At 41.2% G+C, this 25,460-nt stretch overlaps 1 protein-coding gene across 3 annotated transcripts in view; it reads right to left on the bottom strand.

Annotated features, from left to right (window-relative positions):
- Positions 1-3,238: 3,238 nt before the first annotated feature.
- The window catches only part of TRIM66 (tripartite motif containing 66), a 73,994-nt gene continuing 51,772 nt past the window's right edge, over positions 3,239-25,460 (bottom strand). For all 3 annotated transcript variants that reach the window (XM_077321736.1, XM_077321734.1, XM_077321735.1), the window contains exons 11-20: positions 21,117-21,389; positions 18,319-18,544; positions 17,284-17,344; positions 12,706-12,880; positions 11,416-11,726; positions 8,296-8,428; positions 7,783-7,857; positions 7,025-7,177; positions 4,991-5,209; positions 3,239-4,727 (exon numbers count right to left, since the gene is read on the bottom strand). In XM_077321736.1, coding sequence (XP_077177851.1) covers positions 4,668-4,727; positions 4,991-5,209; positions 7,025-7,177; positions 7,783-7,857; positions 8,296-8,428; positions 11,416-11,726; positions 12,706-12,880; positions 17,284-17,344; positions 18,319-18,544; positions 21,117-21,389 — 1,686 coding nt within the window. In that variant the 3' untranslated portion in view covers positions 3,239-4,667. The remainder of the gene's footprint in view (positions 4,728-4,990; positions 5,210-7,024; positions 7,178-7,782; positions 7,858-8,295; positions 8,429-11,415; positions 11,727-12,705; positions 12,881-17,283; positions 17,345-18,318; positions 18,545-21,116; positions 21,390-25,460) is intronic.

Raw genomic sequence — 25,460 nt, forward strand, 5'->3', positions numbered from 1 at the left:
CTCAATATGCCAGCAAATTTGGAAAACTCAGCAGTGGCCACAGGATTGGAAAAGGTCAGTTTACATTCCAATCCCAAAGAAGGGCAGTACCAAAGAATGTTCAAACTACCGCACCATTGCACTCATTTCTCATGCTAGCAAAGTTATGCTCAAAATCCTACAAGCTAGGCTCCAGAAATATGTGGACCGAGAACTTCCAGAAGTACAGGCAGGATTTCAAAGAGGCAGAGGAACTAGAGATCAAATTGCCAACATATGCTTGATCATGGAGAAAGCTAGGTAGTTCCAGAAAAACATCTACTTCTGCTTCATTGACTATGCTAAATCCTTTGATTGTGTGGAGCACAACAAATTGTGGCAAGTTCTTAAAGAGAAGGGAATACCAGAGCATCTTATCTGTCTCTTGAGAAACCTATATGCAGGTAAAGAAGCAACAGTGAGAACCGGACATGAAATCACTGATTGGTTCAAAATGGAGAAAGGAGTTTGGCAAGGCTGTACACTGTTGCCTTGCCTATTAAAATTGTATGCGGAGCACATCATGAGAAAGGCAGGGTTAGATGAGTCACAAATTGAGATCAAGATTGCAGGGAGAAATATCAACAACCTCAGATATGCATATGATACCACTCTAATGGCAGAAAGTGAAGAGGAACTAAAGAGCCTCTTGATGCGGGTGAAGGAGGAGAGTGCAAAAGTAGGCTTGAAACTCAGCATCAAGAAAACGAAAATCGTGGCATCCGTCTCTCTGCATTCTTGGCAAATAGATGGGGAAGAAATCGAGGTAGTGACAGATTTTATTTTCCTGGGCTCCAAGATCACTGCAGATGGGGACTGCAGCAAAGAGATTAAAAGGCGCTTGTTCCTGGGGAAGAAAGCTATGGCAAATCTAGACAGCATCCTAATAATCAGAGACATCACCCTGCCAACAAAAGTGTGTCTAGTCAAGGCTATGGTATTCCCAGGTGCAATGTATGGCTGTGAAAGTTGGACCATAAAGAAAAACATAAGGTCAAAGAATTGAGGCTTTTGAACTCTGGTGCTAGAGATGACTCTTGTAAGTCCCTTGGACTGCAAGGCGAACAAACGGGTCAGTCCTAGAGGAGATCAGTTCGGACTGCTCCTTAGAAGGCCAGATCCTGAAGATGAAGCTCAAATACTTTGGCCACCTCATGAGAAGGAAGGACTCCCTGGAGAAGAGCCTAATGCTGGGAGCGATCGAGGGCAAAAGAAGAAGGGGATGACAGAGAATGAGGTGGCTCGATGGAGTCACTGAAGCAGTCGGTGCGAACTTAAATGGACTCCGGGGAATGGTAGAGGACAGGAAGGCCTGGAGGATCATTGTCCATGGGGTCTCGATGGGTCGGACATGACTTCGCACCTAACAACAACAATCCAGACTCACAGGCTACTCTGAAGTAGTCAAATCTAAGGCAAATCCTGCAAGTTTGTTTATGATATCTGAGCAACTGAGGTTGGGAAATCAGATCAATCAATAATACCAAATAAGGTTGTCAGCTTTGGCTTAGAAAACTCCCATGGATGGCAGAAGGTGTAGAGAGGAGAGAGCTCAGTAGGGATGTGATGTGATGTCCCATCTAGGACAAAAGTTAGTTTCTCCAACACCTCTATTTCTCCTCCCCTCATATCACTTCCCCCTACCTTTTTCTCTAACCTTACAACACCTGTAGACTTTTGCATGCATGTGTTCTGTATGTCATACTAACCCCTTGTTTCTGAATATTGGTGCTGGAATAGAAGTTGGTTTTTATACCCTGATTTTCACTACTCATCAGCTTCCCTTACTTCCTCCACAATCACCTTCCCTTACTTCCTCCACAACAGCCACCCTGTGGAGTAGATGGGGCTGAGAGAGCTCTGATAGAACTGCACTGTGAGAACAGGTCTTACAGGACTGTGACTAGTGCAAGGTAGCCCAGCTGGCTGCATGTTGAGGAGTGGGGAATCAACCAGTTCTCCAGATTAGAGTCTGCTGTTCTTAACCCCTACACCACACTGGCTCTGGCTGCAGTCTGGTTATGTTCCACTCAGTCTAAAACCCTCTCAAATATTTCAGGTTTTTCTCAGGGCAATTCTATACCCCTTAAATATAGTGAAATGCTTACCATAGATAGTCATTATATTCCGGCCGCTCTGCATGACATCGCCAACATCCAGCATCCAGGCAGCAAACTGGCTACATCCTCCATTTTAAAGTGGTAGTTGGGGAATCACATAAAGTGGATTCCCCAACCTATGTAGCATGAGCTACAGGAGAGCAACCACTAGGCCACCAGCCAAAGAAATATATAGAGGAAAAGAAAAACTATCTCCACCTCCAATGTCCTGCCCTCGCGCCCCCCTCCCTCTCCCTTCTCCCAGGGATGGGAGTTGTTTTTTTTTTTTTGTGGTTTTTTTTTTTACGCGAAGTGCCTGGAACAAAGAATAGCTTTACAAGCACACAGGCAAAGCCAAAAATAATTTTTTCACAAAGTTTTCACACAAAGCATGCCTCTCTAAAGTCCTCCCCCCAAAAAAAAATCATGAAGATTTTTCTTAAGTTTCAAGACCCGTGCTTCCATAATGGGTGGCATTCAAAAAGCCACTATGAAGATCCATAGAAGGATTACCAGCTAACAGAAGTACTATTCTGCTCTCAATCTCCAACTGGACTCGGCCCTTTAGCATCTTTACAGCTAGCAATCCATTTTGCTGAATCTATGTGGTACAACATAGGCCAAGCAAAAGTCCTACAACATCCTTCCCCTTTAGGTATTCTAGAACTCCAGTCTCTCCTAGACTGTATGATGTATAGGGTTGTCTGCTCTGAATTGGGAAATATCTGGAGACTTTAGGGATGGAGATGGGAGTGGGTGGGATTTGGGACAGGGAGGGATCTCAGTGGAGCGTGATGTTATGGATTCCCCCCTCCAAAGCAGCCATTTTCTTCAGGGGAACTTATCTCTGTCACCTGAAGATGGGCTATAATTCCAGAGGATCTGCAGGTATTCTACAAAACCCATTCTATGAACCAGCCATTTCCTCTGCAGAATTTTTCTCTGCATTCTGAAATTCAGTGGTTATTCCAGGGGTACTGTAGGCTCCACCAATAAATTCGTAATCCTAGGAAAGGCCATACAGGAGATCATGGATCTTAGAAGCAGGCTTGACAATCCTTGCAGAACAGGCTAATTGTGCCTGGAACAATAGTCAGCAGAGAAGCAGGGAAAGAGAGCTATTTGTTTGTTTGTTTCCTCCAGGTGAATTATTTATTATACATTAGCAAACATTTTAGACAACTTTTTTTTCTACAGCATTTATGTCAGTCAATATTAACATGGACAACAGGAAGATCTTGCCAATAATTCTTTAAACTCTCACTTACAGTGTTATCAATTATAACATTCATATCTACCTTATTTGATACATTCATATGGACTGTGCTTAGAACCTTTCGTTATTTACAGGAAATGTAGCAGAACGAAGAGATCACTAGGGTCTTTAGCAATTTCGAAAATAAAATCTGTCACTACCTCCCAAAAATGTAAGATTACCCAATATCACTTTTTTTTCCTTTTCAGTATTTCATTTGAGATTAGGAATGAGACTAAACAGAAGTAAAGGAATTCCTGCGTTGAGCAGGGGGTTGGACTAGATGGCCTGTATGGCCCCTTCCAACTCTAGGATTCTAGGATTCTATGATTCTATGAATGACAGAGTGGAAAGAATGTGGCACAGTTGAAGCTTCACAGTGAAATGTTGTGATCCAGACAGGGCATAAAGGACAAGAACTTAAGGTCTTATGTTGACTGAGACAACTGTATTTTCAGTTATCATCTTTAAAAGTTTGTCAGCATGAGATATTCTTGCCCTTAAAATTTGACACTTTAGAGTTCTAATGGCAGGATAAGAAAAAAAAGTCCCCGAAAAAGCAAAACTGATTCACCGCATTAAAAAAACATCTATAGCAGCATCGTTCTTGTGGTCATGCAGACTGATGTGCTCCATAATCAACCCCATTCACAGTGCATACAGACTGACATAGGCTGGACTCAAGAATGGTCTCAGCTGCTGATGGCATCAGATGGACATCCATTCAACCCACTTAAGAAGTATTGAACCATTTCAACTGATGGTTATCCTTTAGTCCCTGTGGGGGATGAAAGCTCCTGATATAATTTCCCGAACAATGTATGCAGTTCTGTCACTTTATGGAGGTGAGGCATTCCTCATATTAGATATATTTTGAATTCATTTAATTTAATATAGACACAACAGACTTAAACACTGCTACCTAGTATAAAATGATTACATTTTAATCCAATATAAATATTTATGGAACATGAGAACATTACTAGATAGCTGTGATCTATGAAGTGACTGTATGAAATAATCTTAAAACCAGAATAACAAACATCCTATTTTAAGTAATAGTTGTCGTCGTAAATGACCAAAACATTTGTGTAAGTATAAATTATTAGGCAGAATGGATAGTGGGAGATAGATTAAAAATTTAATCTCCCCCAAGTGTCTTGAAGTAAAGTTGGTGTGAAATTCAGGTGAAATATCAAATTGTAAGTTCTTATTTCCTCCCACATTTTGTATAACTGTCATTTATTTTAATTGATATTTTGGGTTCTTCACAGCATACCCAGCACCAGTGCAGGTCACACCTGAGAAAGTCCTTTAGCTGGCCAAAACATTGGTCTTTTCGTTTTTTCACTTTCCTGCATACAAAAGAAACAAAACATCAATAACTAGAAGATACAGCCTTGTCAAATATTATTTTACACAGTTTTCTGCTTGGCAAAATAGCTAGACAAATGTATAACACTGGCCATGGAGGCCATCTTGGAATTAATCTTTTAGAAAGGTCCAGCTTTATCTGACCTAAGCCAGGCAGCACATTCCCATATATTTTTTCAAGGCTTGACACCTGCATTAAGCATGGCTTCTTTGCAAACAAGTGTTTTTACTTTTGCATTCTTACAGCATGCCGTCGCCTTCTTTTGGGCTGTATACACTCTTGTCTGTATGATGGCCAATGGAATCCCTTGGAGACTGCTTGGCTATTCTCATGCTCCACTTCTTCTGAATCAGAATCATCTTGCTGCATCAAGGAGAAATGTTTTTCTGGGTAAATGTCTTTTAGCTTGCTTTCAAAGAATATTTCCAGGCAACGGCCAGCCTCAGCAACCTCTGAATCAGGCTACAAGGAAAAGCAGCACAAAATATTGTAACAATGCATTGTTCACTGTGTAAGACCTGCTTTCTGTCTTGCTGGGAGAAAAAGCCTCTTGATTTTCTAGCGCACCTACTACTAGATCTTATGCACTTCACCCTATGTCTACTTTCACTGCCATTACTGTATAGTCACTGCTGACAATGGTAATTACTGGAATTTTTGGAAGTCATCACTAAGCGGTTAGGAAGTAGGATGCAAAACAACAAGAAAATGTAAGAAATATAATAATCCAGTAATAATTACCTAAGGTTTTCAGATATGAGTATAAGGACTGAGTTTATATTATTAAATATACAAAACCATCAGATATAAAAAATAACACATTATTTTAATGCAAATGTTACAATTTTTCATAAATGTTTGCTTTCACACCTCTCTCAAGTTCCGCTGGATTTATAAATCAGAGCTGACCCGCCTAAAACAACATTGGAATTATACTGGCTTCTCTGGCAAAGCCCCTGGTTAATATTCCAATGGGGGCTAGTTTGATCCTCCTACCTCCTCTCTCCTTCCTTTCCAGTAAGCAGAAGAGCTAGGCAATTGGATTTTTGGACTTAACTGTATTTAATTCAGCAATTTTATATTTTATCTCTATTTTATCCTAGAAGTGATTTTATTCTGATGGAACCCACCCTGAGTCTCAGGCAATAGGGTGAGAAACAAATATAATTACAATTATTATTTATAATAATAATTATAAATAAGCCCAAACCTGGTGTCAGTTCTAACCTTAAAGAGAATTTGTATAAAATGATGTACCAGTGGTATATGATTCCAGATAAACTGCCCAAAATGTATAAAATACTGTGAATAAGTGTTGGAAATGTGAACATCATGACGGGATATGCTACCATATGTGATGGACTTGTAATAAAGCAAAAAAAATTAGATACAAAAAAATTAGATACAAATCTATTCATTAATACGGGATATGTTACCATATGTGATGGACTTGTAATAAAGCAAAAAAATTAGATACAAATCTATTCATTAATACAGAAGATATTAAAGATTAATTTATTCAAATGAGACCAGAAGCTTTTCTTTTGAGACTGATAAACAGCTTGAAAATGACTATGGAAATATTATATATTTCTATATATAATAACAGAGAGAGAGACTATTATATGCTCAGAACTGGAAAATATTGACTATATCTCCAGTAGAAGACTGGCTGTTGAAGATGTTGGAATTTGCAGAGATGGCTAAATTCACTTCTTTGATTTGAGAAAAGACAATAACTTAATTCATCACTAACTGGAAACCCCTTATTGACTTTTTGCAAGAAAGGGGAAAAATGATTTGATCATTTGTGGTATTGAGGACTAAGGGAATAAATAAAATCTTTACTTAGAGTCAATTTGATGATACTAGAGAGTTTAGTATTTTTAGAGAATATTTTTGTTATAACTTTCCAATAATTTTAGAATAAGTGAGTAATCTTGTAACAATCTTATACATTTAGATTTGTAATTGTATGTTTTCATCACCAAGAAACTCAAAAGTTTTACTGTTATCTTTTTTAATTTTTATTTTAATTTGTTTTCTTTTTCTGAACTTTTTTGTCTTAAAATATTTGATTAATTCTTTTTAAAAAGAAGCTGTTAACTACAGCTCAGTGACTATCTTGCCTGTTTTCAATACCTGTGTAACCAGTTTGACAGCCTCACCTTAGGACTATTCAAAGATGGATTAAAGAACAAAATATTCAGGTGGGGGGAATGACAATGTTTTGCTATAGTGATACTATGTGCTACTTTCTGAATCATAAATAGTTACATAGTTGAATGTTGCACAGTTCCAGAACATAAGGTGCACATCTGCTACCAGTTCCTCAGAGGTGGAGTAGTGGAATTTGTTATTCTTTTGGAGTTTTTTTCTGATAGTGGACAAGTCCATAGGCCTTTTGATGATCTGATAATAATGACGAGCCTATCAAGGAAGAAAGACAAAGGTCAAGGATTAGAGTACTGATCATCACAATAGTTTCACATGTCTCTAAACAGTCCTGTGAAGCAGGCCACTGTTTTCTTCACCTTACAATGAAACTTTAAAGAGCTATGGCAGGCTGAGTTTATACAGGGACTCCTAAGCAAAGAACTGTCTAACAACTGGGAAAAAGATGAAAAGGAGCTTTTTTGCCTTAAAAGAAGAGACTGAAAGAGCATAAGAAAGGGGGCACTACTGTGGATTAAAGTCTTACAACTAAAGATGTGGGATCACTCCTGTGAAAGAAACTTCCGAGTAAGAAAAAAAAGGTCCACATTTTGCAGGCATGACCATTTGATAATTCCTCTTCAACATGTGTGAATAAAATCACTGGAGAAACACATGTTCAGTCTCAACCCTGAGAGAAAATTATTTTATGGCATGATACCTGCTAGCCATTTCACTGAAAGATGGAAACTAGTGCCTGCCAAGTTAACAAGTTTGTTTCATGGAATTATAGTGCAGACTAGAATAGAAAAAGGATATAAGATTGAAAAGAGATGTCCAGAATGGTGTTTGTTGTTGGTTTGACCTTGTGTAATACTTACTAAGGGACTGACTGGTTCATGGAATGGTAGGCTCAGGCTATTGCAGAACAGTGAAAGTACCAGTTTCTCGCACTTCTGTAAAACAAAGGTGGACAACTCATTTTTTAAAAACTTATCTGTGTCAATGGCCATTTGTGTTGTTTAAGAGCTTTTGCTCAGTTAGTTTATTTCACAATGTCACTACTCCCCGCCAAAGTTAATGGGACAAGAAAGCTAGTTTGGGCTTGAGTGTGCCTCATATCTTGATTCCACCCATTTTGAAAACATTCCAGAATATCATTATTTCAAAATATGAGGAAGAAATCACAAGATTAATTGAACAAGCCAAAGTACAATATATTTTCCAAACATGGCTATGTGGTATTGATCCTGAGCTGCCCTAACAGGTTTATCACAGATGGAGTTTCCTACATTTAGTTTGCCTTTTTATTCCATTGGGGTGGTTCCTGGCTCATCTAATTTACTGGAATAGAATAGAGGCTTTGTCATTCCTATACAGATATCTAGATTTACCTTCTGCTCATAGTCATCAAGGCCAAAAGGTGCTCTTGCGCGCATAAGCGTGTTGCTGTAGCGTGTGTTTTCACAATCATATTCTACTTCTGGTTTCTCAACATTGCGGCAAAGCGTACATACCCATTCCCCTCTGAAACAGAAACAAAACAGCAGCAGATAGTTGCTATATATCAGTGGTCCCCAACCTTTTTATCACTGGGGACCGGTCAAAGCTTGACAATTTTATTGAGGCCCGGGGGGGGGGGGTAGTCTTTTGCCGAGGGACATCGCCACCACCTGAGCCCCTGCTCCGCTTGCTTTCACACCAGCGCCCCTGACTTCCCGCCAATCACTGGGGGGCGCTGCCAGCAGCAGCTGTGCAGTTCCACACCGAGGCAGAGCCCCAGCCTTGGTAGCCCCTGGAGAGCCCCAAAGGTGAGCCGGTGGCAGAGTGGCAGGGTAGCCCCCAAGGCAGCAGCTGGGGAGGAGGAGGAGGAGCCATGGCCCAGTACCAACTGATCGACGGAACGGTAACGGTCCCTGGACCGGGTGTTGGGGAACACTTCTATAGATGACAAGACATTTGAATAAAAACACCAACAAAAAAAGTCCTGAAAATTATGATGAAGATTCTGCTGTACTGGCTATGACAAAAGCACAAGTCCACTGGGTTGGCTGGAAGATTACATAGGTGGTAGATCTTTTAGAAGTTTTTAAGCCAGGAATATTTGTGCTTTTCATGGGAAACTGCAGCTGAGTGTGACACGTGAATGCAGCTGGAATCCAAATAGGATTCCATCTTTTTAAGTCTGATTGAAGAATTTCTGGCTTCAATAATACTCTTTGAAAGATCAGAACAGGCATTCCCTTCCCATGCCTTTGTCACCTTCAGCTTTCAAGATCATTCCCCTACCTCTGTCTAACTCTCCATAAGAGGAAAAACATTTCACTAGCACACCATTTCACTGTTTTCTAGTAGTCTCTAGGGAGCCACCAATAACAACTTTTTTGCTTCCACCCTAAAGGCCACACCATAATTTATTGTTCATCATATGTACACAAGCTGGCAAAAGCAAGAGAATTCTAAAGTGAAAGTATTCAACATGAAATTAATCATTCCAAAGCACACATGCAGTGTGAGTAACACAGAATGAGCCACAGGTGTCTTCCACACTGCCATGCTCTTCTGTGTTACCTTTGTTGACTTTAATTCTATGCTGCCGCTTTCTCTGTTTGCAACTTTCCTTGCACAGTGTATGACTCTGCAATCTTTATTGTTTCATTTAGTTTTGCATATGCTTTGTAGTGATATAAAGACCATGAGAAATTCCCATAGCCACCTTTTCCCCACTGTGTATGTTCCTTGTCACTGATTGACGCCTTTTCTCACCACTGAGAATTTGTTTTCATGAGTGAACAGTCCACTCCCACCCTTTTTTGAATTGCAAGTAAGACCCTTATCAGTCTTTTAGTTTAGCCTAGTAAAGTCTGCCAAGATCATTGCTAATCTCTGTACTGGTTCCCCTGAAAAGGAAAGTTACTTGGGGAAATTCCCTTAAAGCTACAGGGACCAAGAGTAAAACAACAAGGTCTAGTTTACCTAATGCACCACCCAGCTGATCAGTGATATCTTGTTTGAATTTGACTCATGTCGGGGGAGGAGAGGGATGTTTTCCTTCTCTATGTTCTTTCTCTGAGGTGCCATTCAGCAATTGTGATATATGGCAGAATGTCATATTGGCCTTTTCTGCATACAAAGGTTACTCCATATTTTTACTGAATTCCCACCAATATGACTTTCATTCATGTATTTCTATTTCATTTGTGTTAGTTCCACGGAATACTAGAGTACTGAATATTTGAGTAAGATTGGATTTAGTTGTGGTGACAAATGGGGGATGAGACATCAATTAGAGCATTACTCTCCTAATCGCTGAAGTGACCTATGTTTTGATAAGAACAAGAGCTGGTTTGAATACCCCACTTTTCTCAAAGCAACTTACAATCACCTTCACTTCCTCTCCCCACAACAGACAGCCTGTCTGCCATTTTTAACATAGCTTTGCATCTGCTTTTGTAAGGATGCATTCCAGGGAGCTACCAAGCTCAGAAACAATAAGGGGATGGGGGTACTGCATTCAAGAGACTAATGTCCCTTTCCAGACACTGGAGCAGTGGAGGGTTGGAGGTGGAGGAATTACGTTTACATTTCCTATGTTCATGCCCATCATCGAGCAATAAACATGCACGGCCCTGATCTTGACAATGCAACAAGCCCTGTGTCATGGTATTTGTGACTGTTCCCCCCTTATTTCAGGGTGAGCAAAATAATAGAAGAGCAAGCACCATTTTTCAAATGGCACATCTATCTCCAGCGGATGGTGATATATTTTTTTTGCCTCAACTCCCATTATTGATGGGAGTTCAGGAAGAAAGTGGGAGGTACACAGTGGCCATCAATGATGGAGACACAGAAGTGGAGTGCAAGCCTCCAAGGGCAGGGCAAAAAACATTGCATTAACTTTGGCTATTGGGGTGAAAAAAATGGAAGAAAAAATTGAGAAAGTCTGTGTTAGAGTACTTTAACACAGACTTACTGATTTGCCATTTTCAAACAGAAATACATCATTCTGGCATGCAATTTTTTTAAAAAATGAAGCCACCCAAAAGGACAGCATGAGAGACAGCAGAATTTGAATTAGGACAGATGCTTCAGAAAGGAATAAAACAATAAAACATAAAAATGCATGCCTCCAATACACTGGGTGGGGAAACACTGGACTAAAAAATCCTCAGGGCAAACAAGCAAAAAGAATGGAAAGGGAATTAAGCTGTGAAGAAGCGCCAAAATAATCCATTGAACAAAGGCACCCAAACCAGGGCAATAAGACTGTCTGCAAGAAGTCACAGTTTATGACCAAAAGTGGGTTGTGAAAGTTCCAGATATTCTACACCAGGGGTAGTCAAACTGCGGCCCTCCAGATGTCCATGGACTACAATTCCCAGAAGCCCCTACCAGCATTCGCTGGCAGGGGCTCCTGGGAATTGTAGTCCATGGACATCTGGAGGGCCGCAGTTTGACTACCCCTGTTCTACACATTAAAAGGAATAGATATTGCCTGCTCTGCTTGCACTCACACAGGAAAGCTGAGCAAGGCAGGAACATGGCATGAGAGGTGATACACCTTTGGGCAGTAGTCACAGCACAGCAGTTCTCCTCCATTCAGACAAACAGCACAGAAGTCTTCATTTTCAATAGGGCTGTCTTCCTGGGGAAGCACGGCTTTCTTCAGACTGTTACTGAGCCTATGGTCTATAGGAGGAGGCAGTGCTTGCTCTATTGGTTGGTTTGAAGGGATTCTTTGGTCCTCTATCTTCTTGGCATTTAGTCCTTTATTGGGTGGACTTCCTTGACTGACCTTGGCATTAGCTGAATGTCCTTGATTGACCTTGGAAGAAAAGTAAAATTCCATTTTTTAATTATCAGAATGCAGAAGCTTAAATATAGTGAATAAATGCTTCCACTATTATTTCCTAGAAGATTTATATTACAACTTTCTGACATGAGAATGGCACACACATTTAGGGATGGGCACAAACTGAAAAAAATCAGGTCAGGGTTCAGGGCAGCATCCAAACCTAACCTCAAACTGAGCCAAAGGACCCTCATCCAAACTGAGCTGGTCTGGCACGTTTGTTTCCCCACAGCTGGGAGAAACGGGGATCACCCAAGAAGGGTTAAATGGGTGGCAGCAATTTAACCCATCTGCTTCACCCTCCTTTTAAATGGGGGAGAAGCAAAACTGACTAGCAAAATGGCTCACAATTGTTTCAGCCTAACATCATTAAACATGATATCTCATTTGAGATTAAAATATTAAAAAATTATAATATTTAAATCAGAACTTAACAGTAGAATAAAAACTAACATAAACCACATTAATATGGAAATGTCCAAGGTAACTTATATTGTCCCCAGTTACATTACAATTATTACAGAATCAATCATTCAGTAATGATAGCATCAGTAATTCAGAAAAATTATTGATGTTTCAGTTTGAACATTGCTGGGCAGAATGAAAGATGGTGGGCTGCTCAGGACACTTCCCAGTGTGTCAGATGTGATGGAAAGTAACTGTTCCATCACATCTAGCACACTGGAGTCTCAGTTTTGCATTAATCATGGTTGAGAAACATCTTGATTTACATGCTATATGGAAAGAAAGCAATGTGTTACTGCTTGACAAATAAGGCAAGTACTTTAGTCAGTGCTTTGAAATCGCCTGTCCTAGAGAATTGCTGTGCCTAAAGAACACCATATAGGTACTGAATTACCAGAATAAAATCTAGTGATCGAGATCATCAAATTTGATTTGTATCTGTGTAGCTGGAAGGAAGACTGACAGCAATCAAACCAGTTGTGTTTACCTTAATAGCCATCCTTGAAGACTGAGTGCCGCATTCAATTATCAACAAGAAAGTCCCATCATGTTCATTCTTTTGTGGCTGCAGTCTGAATACTGGAAGCTCTCCAGATTCTGATGCACATATCTTCAGTCGCTCCAGGCGCACATAAGGGACCTTCACCTCTTTGGCACAAGTTCTAAATGCAATTGGAGTGAATATTAAGTATCATCTCTTCATTCCACCTTTCTTTGTGGTGGAAAATACTGCCAAGTTGCAGCCAACTTATGGCAACCCTATAGCGTTTTTCAAGGCAAGAGATGTTCAGTGATAGTTCAAAATTGCCTGCCTCTGTGTCACAACCCTGGCATTCTTTGGTGGTCTCCCATACAAATAGTAACCAGGTTTAAGTGCTGGTTTGGTCTAAATGACCATAACTAAATATACATTCTTTCATTCAAACTAACCAGGGTTGACTCAGCGTCTGAGTTCTGATGACATCAGAGTAGCCTGGGCTATCCAGTTCTGGGACTTAATTGTTTACCTTTATTAGCAACATAATTTAACAGACTGGCTTCTTTTTATACAGCTAATCAACATGTTCTAATATGATTTTCTTAATACATTTGACATTTCAAGTATGGAGTCTGATAATCTAGCATTTAGATGCTCCACTCCATGTTGCTACATAAAAGGATTTCCTCATACTGCCACATTACTGCCAGATTTACAGTGAGGACGGGAAATACCAGCCTAATTCAATTTTCACATCCGTGTAGTTGAGAGTGCCAGTCATGTTAGGCAGAAGCATATATAATTTCTGTTCTGCAAAGGCAACACAGAAGCAACCCTTGGTACAGAATGTTTCTAAAACAAACAAAATATGCATGGCACACATTCATGAAAAATGATGTGGAGCTACCAGGGCAATATGCCATATTCATAAAGTTCTGAAACCAGCATACCAATGCAACCAGAATATCAATGAAAAAGGAAGAAGGGAATCCTCTTTGACTACCCAAAAATGTATTTTGGGGACCATGGGAAAAATCCATGTAGAATAAGGGTTGTAATGAGGGGAGGAACATGGTAAAATAGAGTGGAAATGCTGACTGTATCCAATGCTGTACTTCATTGTTTAGTTAATCACTGACTGCTATTTCCCTGTCAACAGTTACACCTTCTGGCAATTACTAAACCATGATAAGTACATTGGTTAGGGGCATGGGCTCTGAAAATGAAATCTTATTTCAAATCTTACAATGTGTCTGATCAGCAATCAGTTTGTTGTTTGGACTCAATTTTTGTTCTCTTAACCTCAGTTATTCTAGAGTAGTTGTGTGACCTGTTGTGTGTAAACCATTTGGAACAGTCGGAAAACATGTTGGACATTGAACAGAACTCTGCTCAGACAATAGGTATTTCTCTCCTTCCCCTTTCCACTACATTGCACAAAATTGTTCCAAGGTTCCCAGGGAAATATTGGGAACATGGATGTGTGCCAGGGAAAAATTTGATACTTTTTGGATTCAGGTTCTCCTGATTCAGTACAGATCAAAGAAACTAAATCATTGATTCAAATGATCAATTCAAGTTTGTCAAATTCAGGAAAACCTGAACTGATTCAGCCAAATCAGTCACCAAACAGCCGTTCCTGTAGCGGAGAGAAGCCTCTCCAAAGATCAGAAAGATCAGCTGTTTGGTGGCGGGGGGGGGGGCATTTAAAGGGACCTTGGTCCCTTTAAATGCCTCCCACCAACCCTTCCTGCAAAACCTTGGCTGTGCAAGGGGGAAACAAGGATCAGCTATTTGGCAGCTCTTCTCCCACCCACCCCCTGTCCCCACGACCCTCCCCAGGCAGCAGAGATCAAGCCTCTGCTACCTGGGAAGGGTCTAGGTAGAAAGTGGAGGCATTTAAAGAGTCCTCAAACAGCTGATCCTATTGAGCGTTCCCCCCCCCCCTTTCCAGAATGCGCAAGCTCTCTGAAGCCTGGGAAGGCCTGCCCAGGACGCATGTAATCAGTTGTTTGGTGGGGTCCTTGTCAATGCTGAATTTAATAAGCTGAATCAAGTCAAAATTGGTTCAGGCTGGTGGCATTTTTGATTCAGCTCCAATAAGTCCAAAAAGTACCTGAATCAGCATTGATCTGGGTATTTTTCATCTTTGTTGTTGTTGTTGTTGTTGTTGTTATGTGCGAAGTCGTGTCCGACCCATCGCGATCCCATGGACAATGATCCTCCAGGCCTTCCTGTCCTCTACCATTCCCCGGAGTCCATTTAAGTTTGCACCTACTGCTTCAGTGACTCCATCCATCCACCTCATTCTCTGTCGTCCCCTTCTTCTTTTGCCCTCGATCTCTCCCAGCATTAGGCTCTTCTCCAGGGAGTCCTTCCTTCTCATGAGGTGGCCAAAATATTTGAGTTTCATCTTCAGGATCTGGCCTTCTAAAGAGCAGTCAGGGTTGATCTCCTCTAGGACTGACTGGTTTGTTCGCCTTGCAGTCCAAGGGACTCGCAAGAGTCTTCTCCAGCACCAGAGTTCAAAAGCCTCAATTCTTTGACGCTCGGCCTTCCTTATGGTCCAACTTTCGCAGCCATACATTGCAACTGGGAAGACCATAGCCTTGACTAAACGCACTTTTGTTGGCAGGGTGATGTCTCTGCTTTTTAGGATGCTGTCTAGATTTGCCATAGCTTTCCTCCCCAGGAGCAAGCGTCTTTTAATTTCTTTGCTGCAGTCCCCATCTGCAGTGATCTTGGAGCCCAGGAAAATAAAATCTGTCACTATCTCCATTTCTTCCCCTTCTATTTGCCAGGAATTGAGAGGGCCGGATGCCATGATCTTTGTTTTCTTGATGTTGAGTTTCAAGCCAACTTTGGCACTCTCCTCCTTCACCCGCATCAACAGGCTCTTTAGTTCCTCTTCACTTTCTGCCATTAGAGTGGTATCATCTGCATATCTGAGGTTGTTGATATTTCTCCCTGCAATCTTGATCCCAATTTGTGACTCCTCTAATCCCGCATTTCTCATGATGTGCTCTGCATACAAGTTAAATAGGCAAGGCGACAGTATACAGCCTTGCCGAAGTCCTTTCTCAATTTTGAACCAGTCAGTGATTCCATGTTCAGTTCTCACTGTTGCTTCGTGACCTGCATATAAATTTCTCAAGAGACAAATAAGATGCTCTGGTATTCCCATCTCTTTAAGAACTTGCCACAATTTGTTGTGCTCCACACAATCAAAGGCTTTAGCATAGTCAATGAAGCAGAAGTAGACGTTCTTCTGGTACTCCCTAGCTTTCTCCATGATCCAGCGTATGTTGGCAATTTGATCTCTAGTTCCTCTGCCTCTTCGAAATCCTGCCTGTACTTCTGGAAGTTCTCGGTCCACATATTGCTGGAGCCTAGCTTGTAGGATTTTGAGCATAACTTTGCTAGCATGAGAAATTAGTGCGATGGTGCGGTAGTTTGAACATTCTTTGGCATTGCCCTTCTTTGGGATTGGAATGTAAACTGTGGCCATTGTTGAGTTTTCCAAATTTGCTGGCATATTGAGTGTAGCACTTTTACTGCATCGTCCTTTAAGATTTTGAATAGTTCAACTGGAATGCTGTCACTACCACTAGCTTTATTGTTGCTCAGACTTCCTAAGGCCCATTTGACTTCACATTCCAGGATGTCTGGCTCCAGGTCAGTAACTACCCCATTGTGGTCATCAGGGATGTTAAGCTCGCTCTTGTATAGTTCTTCTGTATAATTTTTCCACCTTTGTTTGATCTCTTCTGCTTCTGTGAAGTCCCTACCATTTTGGTCCCTTATCATACCCATCTTTGCATGAAACGTTCTCTTCATATCTCCAATTTTCTTGAAAAGATCTCTGGTCCTCCCCATTCTATTGTTTTCTTCTATTTGTTTGCACTGTTCATTTAAGAAGGCATTCTTATCTCTTCTAGCTTTTCTCTGGAATTCTGCATTCAATTGGGTGTATCTTTCTCTTTCTCCCTTGCCTTTCACTTCCCTTCTCTCCTTAGCTATTTGTAAAGCTTCCTCAGACAGCCATTTTGATTTCTTGCATTTCTTTTTCTTTGGGATGGTTTTAGTTGCTACCTCTTGTACAATGTTGCGAACCTCCGTCCATAGTTCTTTTTTCATCTTATCGGAGCCAAATCACCCATCCCTATTTGGGAATAGTATAAGATGTGCTGTGGGAGTCTTCAGTAGAACAAAAGAAATTGATAAAATGTCTCTACTCTCCACATGAATGGAAATGCTTGTCTACTCAAGGAAGACTTTGGGCCCAATCCATTATTATTCTTTACTCTGAAGTTTAAATAACAATATTAAGCAACAATAAAACTGTTTTTAGGCTGATGGAAATAAATGGATAAAGGACTCTACACATCAGCTGCTTCACATTTTAAGTTCCTGTATGAACACAGAACTATGGCAGCATCTAAGTCTGTAATGTATGTTACTACTTAAACATCACAGATAGAGAGATAAGGCTGCAGTCTTAAATTTATGGAGGCAATTTTTTTGCAGGCAAAAAAACTGTATAAATATAATAAGGCTAGGTCTTAATTTTTTATGAATGTTGATTACCTATTGTTCTGATTACTTTTGATTTCCATTTCAAAATGTTCCTCTTCACAGTCATGGCAATCTGGAAGAGAAGAAAAATGAATGGAGTGATCCTATCCACATCAAGAGACAGTCAATCTCAGAAACGAAACTGATCTTCTCACACTTTCAAGCTATTTTAAAAACAAATGGATTAGTCACAATTTCAGTTTGATTCAATGTCGTCACATTAGACTTAGGCCCCACGAAACAGCATGTACAATCTGAGCATTTTAAAACCCACAGAGAGACTTAAGCCCACAAATGATTGTTTGGAAGAAGAACCGTGTTTGAAGGTAATATCCAAGCTATGTTAATCATGTGTCCTTGAAATAAAACTGTGCCCTTCCAGTTCTCAGTATATACATACACCATACATCTTAGTGCTGAACAAATTGCAAATCTATATTGTTAAAAGAGTGCCAGAGGAATATTAAAGAAAGTCCACAAAAAGATATTACAATGCATCATGAAAAGGTACCTATTGCAGGGGATCCCTTGATCATTTCATTTAAAAGAAAATAAGGCATCATGATGAATTGACAGATACTTAGGGAAAATCACTCCATAAAGTTGAGGTACCCATTCCCTTTTTCTCTCTGCTCCATTTTCTGCTTGGGTACATTAGTAAAATTAGTCCCATCCCCACCACTTTGCATCAATCTATGATCAAATGAGCAAGGTTTGAAGTGCCCCAAATTCTTAGCATGAATCATCTTTAGTCTCATTTGAACCTAAATGAAAGCTCTCGATCTCTGCTAAGAGGACTGCTAGCCTGCAAGACCTAAGCAGTCATTAAAAAAAAAATTCTATCCCATTTTTCATCTGCAAGCAGCTTCATAACGATTAGAGGCAAGCATTTTGGAAACCAAAGATCAGTTCAGAATCCGTATATTAATGAAAAGCACACATCAGTTTATGATATCAGAAGAAGAATTAATGATATTTGCAGTAATTCTGAATCAGACAATTGAGATTATTCAAGAAGCTCAAGGAAGATAAAGAAAAACCTGGTACCTTCAAAATGTCTTGGTTGCTGTGGAATATCAGGCTGTATACAGGAAGAGCTGGTGATACAGTGGGGAGGGGTGGCGCACAGCTGAGTCTTCTTCACTGAAAGATTAATAGGTTCTTCCAGAATATTTTCCATAGGAAGAGTTAACTCACTACTGTCTTTCGATTCAACCACAGCAGAGTCACTTCCAAGAGGATAACTCACAGTGCCAAACTCTTCATTTTCAAGCTAGGGGGGGAAATGACACTGAAATGTACAAATTGCTTTTTAATTTCATTTCAATCTTGACATAATAATCACAGAAGGGCACAATGATATTTCTGAAGATGGTTGTCCTGACTCAGAGAGCTCTGCATAGATAGTGGTGTGCACAAACAGGCTAGGAATCCAAAAAGCTACATGAGACATGCTCCAGGGGACTTTTGCCTACTCACCCTTTGAATTACAGACTAAATTGGAATATTGCAAAGAGCTTTGGAGCCCCAACCTGCAGTTTCTTAAGAGAGTTGTGCATGGCACAAATGCTGTATGTTCAAGAAACACAGAGCATGGAACCAGTTGTGTGGCTCCCTAGATGCAGGCTGCAGATTTTGTGAAGGCAAGGGCACCCCTCTCTTTTCCTCCATTTGATAACAACAGGTAGCAACTCCCTGGAGGAAAATACACAGACAGCCTCTATACTTTCAATCATCAGAAAGGCCAAAGCTGAGAGTGAGCTAAGATTGGCCAGGGAAGCCCATTGTAACAAGAAAAGATTTTTCAGTTATGTGAGGAGCAAACGTGAAGTAAAGGAGGCAATAGGCCCACTGTTGGGTGCGGATGGACAAACTCTAACGGAAGATGCAGAGAAAGCAGAAAGGCTTAGTGCCTATTTTACATCTGTTTTTTCCCACAGGTCAAAGTGTTTAGGCACATCTAGAGATGGCCATAGCCAAAGGACAGTGTCTGGGTGGCAGGTTAACATGGATAGAGAGGTTGTCGAGAGGCATTTAGCTGCACTGGATGAGTTCAAATCCCCTGGTCCGGATGAAATGCATCCGAGAGTACTCAAAGAACTTTCCAGGGAACTTGCACAGCCCTTGTCCATCATCTTCGGAACCTCTTTAAGGACTGGAGATGTCCCGAAGGACTGGAAGAGAGCAAGTGTTATTCCGATCTTCAAAAAAGGGAGGAAGGATGACCCGGGAAACTACAGACCAGTGAGTCTGACCTCTGTTGTGGGGAAGATAATGGAGCAGATATTAAAGGGAGCGATCTGCAGACATCTGGAGGACAATTTGGTGATCCAAGGAAGTCAGCATGGATTTGTCTCCAACAGGTCCTGCCAGACCAACCTGGTTTCCTTTTTTGATCAAGTAACAGGTTTGCTGGATCGGGGAAATTCAGTTGATGTCATTTACTTGGATTTTAGTAAAGCTTTTGACAAGGTTCCCCATGATGTTCTGATGGATAAATTGAAGGACTGCAATCTGGATTTTCAGATAGTCGGGTGGATAGGGAATTGGTTAGAGAACCGCACTCAAAGAGTTGTTGTCAATGGTGTTTCATCAGACTGGAGAGAAGTGAGTAGCGGGGTACCTCAGGGCTCGGTGCTCGGCCCGGTACTTTTTAACATATTTATTAATGATCTAGATGAGGGGGTGGAGGGACTACTCATCAAGTTTGCAGATGACACCAAATTGGGAGGACTGGCAAATACTCCGGAAGATAGAGACAGAGTTCAACGAGATCTGAACACAATGGAAAAATGGGCAAATGAGAACAAGATGCAATTTAATAAAGATAAGTGTAAAGTTCTGCATCTGGGTCAGAAAAATGAAAAGTATGCCTACTGGATGGGGGATACGCTTCTAGGTAACACTGTGTGTGAACGAGACTTTGGGGTACTTGTGGATTGTAAACTAAACATGAGCAGGCAGTGTGATGCAGCGGTAAAAAAGGCAAATGCCATTTTGGGCTGTATCAACAGAGGCATCACATCAAAATCACAAGATGTCATAGTCCCATTGTATACGGCACTGGTCAGACCACACTTGGAGTATTGTGTGCAGTTCTGGAGGCCTCACTTCAAGAAGGACGTAGATAAAATTGAAAGGGTACAGAGGAGAGCGACGAGGATGATCTGGGGCCAAGGGACCAAGCCCTATGAAGATAGGTTGAGGGACTTGGGAATGTTCAGCCTGGAGAAAAGGAGGTTGAGAGGGGACATGATAGCCCTCTTTAAGTATTTGAAAGGTTGTCACTTGGAGGAGGGCAGGATGCTGTTTCTGTTGGCTGCAGAGGAGAGGACACGCAGTAATGGGTTTAAACTTCAAGTACAACGATATAGGCTATATATCAGGAAAAAGTTTTTCACAGTCAGAGTAGTTCAGCAGTGGAATAGGCTGCCTAAGGAGGTGGTGAGCTCCCCCTCACTGGAAGTCTTCAAGCAAAGGTTGGATACACACTTTTCTTGGATGCTTTAGGATGCTTAGGGCTAATCCTGCGTCGAGCAGGGGGTTGGACTAGATGGCCTGTACGGCCCCTTCCAACTCTATGATTCTATGATTCTATGATTCTATGATTCTATACCTGTATAAAAGAAGCCAAATCAGCAGCATGAGTAACTTCCAAGCTAAATCCTATGGGCTACAATTGGCAACGGCATTTATTTTGCATAGGATATTGTACAAAAGAATCAACAGTGTCACATGGGACATGCAGAAGACCACAATTGAGAGCTGAATAGTGCCATGTCACATTACTAGGAGTGACCATTGAAGCAAATCTCCTGCCAGCGTGATGTATCTACAGTCCTTACCTTGCACACTGCACTCCCCAGGGACATGGCACCCGTTACTAAGTGGTCTGTAGTCTCAGAGCTCAAGTCATTTCCAGTTCTGTCGAAGGCCAAGCTGAAACTTGGTGCAGCTTCCAACTGCACATCAGTGATACGTGGCATACTTTGAGACTGGCCAGATGTTACAGTAGAGACATCTTGTGCCTGTAGATCAGATGACTTGGATGTCCTTGTTGAAGTCAACTGCATCTCTAAAGCATTTGATAAGCCTGCAGTGTTTAGTGAACCTGAATGCTGAAAAAGACAATGTATAGTTCATTATACATGGAAATGTACTTTCTTTGAGGTCTTCATGGTTCAGTTGTGTTTGTAATATTGTGTGTGATTTTATTTCTAGGCCCTTGTACTCTTTTAGATTGTGCACATCACTTTAAAAACTTTTCAGAACAGTGGAGAAAGAAGGGAAGGAAAATAACAGAATTATTTTCTCGTGATTCATAACAGTTACTCATGTGTAGCAATGTGGTACCTAATTTTGAAGGATGTCATCCAGTTAAATCTAGAATACAAGAAGCTATGAGACTTATCTCCATGGTCATGCAAGCATTTCCCAATTCCATTTCAGTCATTCCACAGATCTGTATTCTGAACTCCACCAAAAAAACATTGTATATCCATTCTATGAATACTTTTGACAATGTGCAATGTCAACTACAGCTTCAAGGCCCTTGAACCTTCATTTCCCATATTATTATTATTACTATTATTATTATTATTTAATTTGTTATTTGCCTCTCCCCGGAGGCTCGAGGCGAGGTATTGCAGATAAAAGCCCCAATAAAATACATTAAAACCCACAAAAACAAGAATACACATAATTAAATCACAATAAACCAAGATGCAGAAAAAACTCAAGGCTTAACTAAGCCACGCCTCAATACCCCATCCTGAGGGGGGGGGGAGAAGAGGGTGCTGATTAATCTTTGCTACTGCTGCTATAAGAGGGTGCCGACTGATCTTTGCTACTGCTATGAAGAAAGAGTTGGTTTTTAGACCCCATTTTTCACTGCCCAAAGGAGTCTCAAAGCAGCTTACAATCGCTTTCCCTTCTTCTCCCCACAAGACACCTTGCGAGGTAGGTGTGGCTGAGAGACCTTCTGACAGGACTGCTCAGTCCGAACAGCACTATCAGGGCTGTGACGAGCCCAGTGTCACCCAACTGGCTGCATGTGGAGGACCAGGAAGTGAAACCTGGCTCGCCAGATTAGAAGCCACTGCTCTGAACCACTAAACCATGCTGGATGGTACATTAGGAAAGCCTGCTCAGTAGAGGAGAATGCTTCTCAGCCCAATGCAGAGAGGCCTCTTCTCATGATGGCTGAATCGCACATTTCTTGACCTTCTGGGTTCCAAAAAGCCAGGGCACCAGCAATAGCAAAGTTTGGAGTAGTAGCCATAGATCCAGCTTCTCATATCAGTATCATAATACTTTCTTTTAACTGAGCCATTTACACAAACTGGTCTGATCTTACGGCAGAAGCCTTAACAGAGAAAGACATTACTGTAGGATGCGAGCTTTGAACAGCAGGGCTTTGCAGGATCATCTGATGGAACTGAAACAAATACCTTTACAAAGATTAAATTAGAGAAACATGCATCTATTATCCCTTATTAATGTTCCAGTTACAGGAAGAGTATGAAAGGAACATAATAGACTGCATCAAGTCAGTATAAAACATTAATTCTAGATGGGGGGGGGGAGGCCATCAAACTGCCATATGTTTCTCCCTGGAGGCAGAAGTTAATTCTGTGGTTATTTTTTCTGATGAGGAAACATTATGATCATTCAGTACAAAAATATACATGTCTATATCAAAGCTCACAGTAAGAAGCTGATGTACTCTACACACTGATCCAAAGAGCTGCTGTCATGAGTGAAGTGAACAATGCACTGGGAGCAAGGCTCATTAAGATCCTATTAATTCTCTCTCTCAAATAATAATCCCCTTCGCCATTAGCAGGTGAGGGGAAATTGCTTCTCCTCTAGTGATCTGTGCAGTGTTAGATAAGGTGTGCTGGCTTTTTAAAAATGACAGCCCAGAGCTGCTTAAAAAGTACTGTTGCCTTAAGGTTCCATTCTTGGAACACAGGAGACATTTATGATATACTCTCCTACAGTGGCTGTTGGTATAAGGCAACCTTTTGATTGTGATATTTTAAATACATATTGCTGCAAAAATAGGAACCATTAAAAACGTTTGCAGCCAAGCTTACATTTGCCCTTTCATTTTTACTTCTTTATCTGCCCCTGTCTTCTTCCAGTGCCTTCTAGGAAAATCACACATCCCTTCTGCACAAAACACAGAATTGCAGCTGATTAAAAGAGCTAACGTCAAAATGGCTTGATGAGGGGGAGAAGAGTTAACAAAACTGCATCATGGCTCTGCTCCAGATCAGCCACCTCTCCCAACCTAACATTGCTTTTAGGGGAGAGAGAGAGAGGGAGGGAGGGAGGTCTACAGAGTTGTATTTGCAGATCTCTCACCTCCATGTCCGGTGTGGCCCTTAGTTGCTCCTGGCATCACAACTGTTTTTCACCCCTTATTGTCACCTTTATCTCAGATTATTTCAACTAGAATGGCTGAGACTGCCCCTTCCTTTTCTGATCCTGCCCCTGCGCTTTTAACGGCAGCCTGATCAGCAGCAATTTAGCAGGTGAAACTTACTTATGTTAATTTCAAGCTATTCCTGGCAAGGAGATATGTGACATGTCTGCATATCAGGCTGCCATTCAAGGCAGTAAAACACATAAAGCTCTACTTTCGGTAATGAAAATGGAATAATAAATAAGGTGCTCAAATCAGAATGACAAACGTAGCCCCTCTTTCAAAAGGCCCCCTGCTGACATGCATTACAAACCCCAGAGGAAAGTGGAGACACAAATGCCTACCTTGATTAAAGTCGTGGTTTAGGATTTGTTAAGACTACACCCATTCTTTGCAATTGGGAAGATATTACTGAGAGCAAATGGCTGCAAAGTAAGGCAGGCGGCTCTGAAGTGGAGCAATCCCCCTGGCAGCTCATTATGCTGCAAGGTTAAACAAATCCACCGACTCCAAGGCAGTTAACGGGAGGTAACTCAGAGCCTGCTCATCCCCTCCATCAGCATTCCCACCTTTTTGCTTTGCTTGCCCAGCAATAGTGCAGCTGCCCCAAAGCCCTTCCATTCAGTAGGGAGGGGTAGCATTAGCTCCATTTTCTTGAGCATTTCATCCTAAAAAAACGGAGATGGTTTTTACGGAGGGAGGGAAGGGAAAAAAACAGCTAGGAGGAGGAGCAGCCTCATGTATTATTTATCATCCTTTCAGGTCACAGAAATAAACTTGGTTAATCTGAAGCATACTGCTGAAGGGTTCCTACCCCCAAAATTGTCTGGTCTATCAGCCAGTGTGCCACAAATCCTGAATACCAACAGTTCAAAGGACCTAATCCTTATTCCTGCAGATCTATTTGCCTCCTCCACTGCAATAACATCTACACAGTGCTGGCACAATACCACGTGACATTTGCACTGTCATTCCAAACAGAATTACAACTTTCACAGTCCACTGAGTGATTAGAAGGGTGTAACTCTGTTTAGGATTGCGCAATTAGGGCTGCTATTTGAATTTTTAAAAACCAATTGTCATGGATTTGCCAAAGCTCAGGTCAGGTCTCTGTACAAATACGAAAACAAGAATATAAAAAGTTGTGAGCAACCACCCAAACATTGCAGCTGAGCTTGCAGGCACTACTTATACAGGGTTCATCTTTCAGAGGTGGAATGAAAGGGGGCATCTGGATCTAAGTGGTCTTTCCTGCCCCAACAAAGGGGATTCTCACATGTCTCATTTTCATCTGTGTGCCCCTACTGCATTGGGCTTTTTCCTTTTCCACACATGTTTTGCTCTCTCTGTTGGATGCTTCGATAGTTTATCACTGTATCTCCAGCCTATTTTCTGGTACTTTTAAAGTGCTTGAGAATAAGACAGTGGTACAGTGATAAATAGGGATGGGCACAAACCGGAAAAATACAGTTGGTATTGTATAGAGGTTCCTGGCTGAACCATATACCAAACTATGAACTGAACCAGGAGGTCCAGTCAGAAACCATGGTTCATGGCCATGCAAGCTCCATTGAAAGGGACTGCAGTTCCTTTCAACAGGTTTTGCAGAAATCCCAAAAGACAGCTGAATTGTGGGAAGCAGCACTGCTCAGTCATTTTGAGCTCTTATACAGTCCCTTTCACATTTAAAAGGAGCACACAATAAATCCTGAAAAACAGCTGAGCAGTGGGGGCTCCTGCTGCTCAGCTGTTTGTGGGG

This window comes from Paroedura picta, chromosome 2, assembly GCF_049243985.1.
Source record: "Paroedura picta isolate Pp20150507F chromosome 2, Ppicta_v3.0, whole genome shotgun sequence".
In the NCBI taxonomy this organism is placed as follows: domain Eukaryota; kingdom Metazoa; phylum Chordata; class Lepidosauria; order Squamata; family Gekkonidae; genus Paroedura; species Paroedura picta.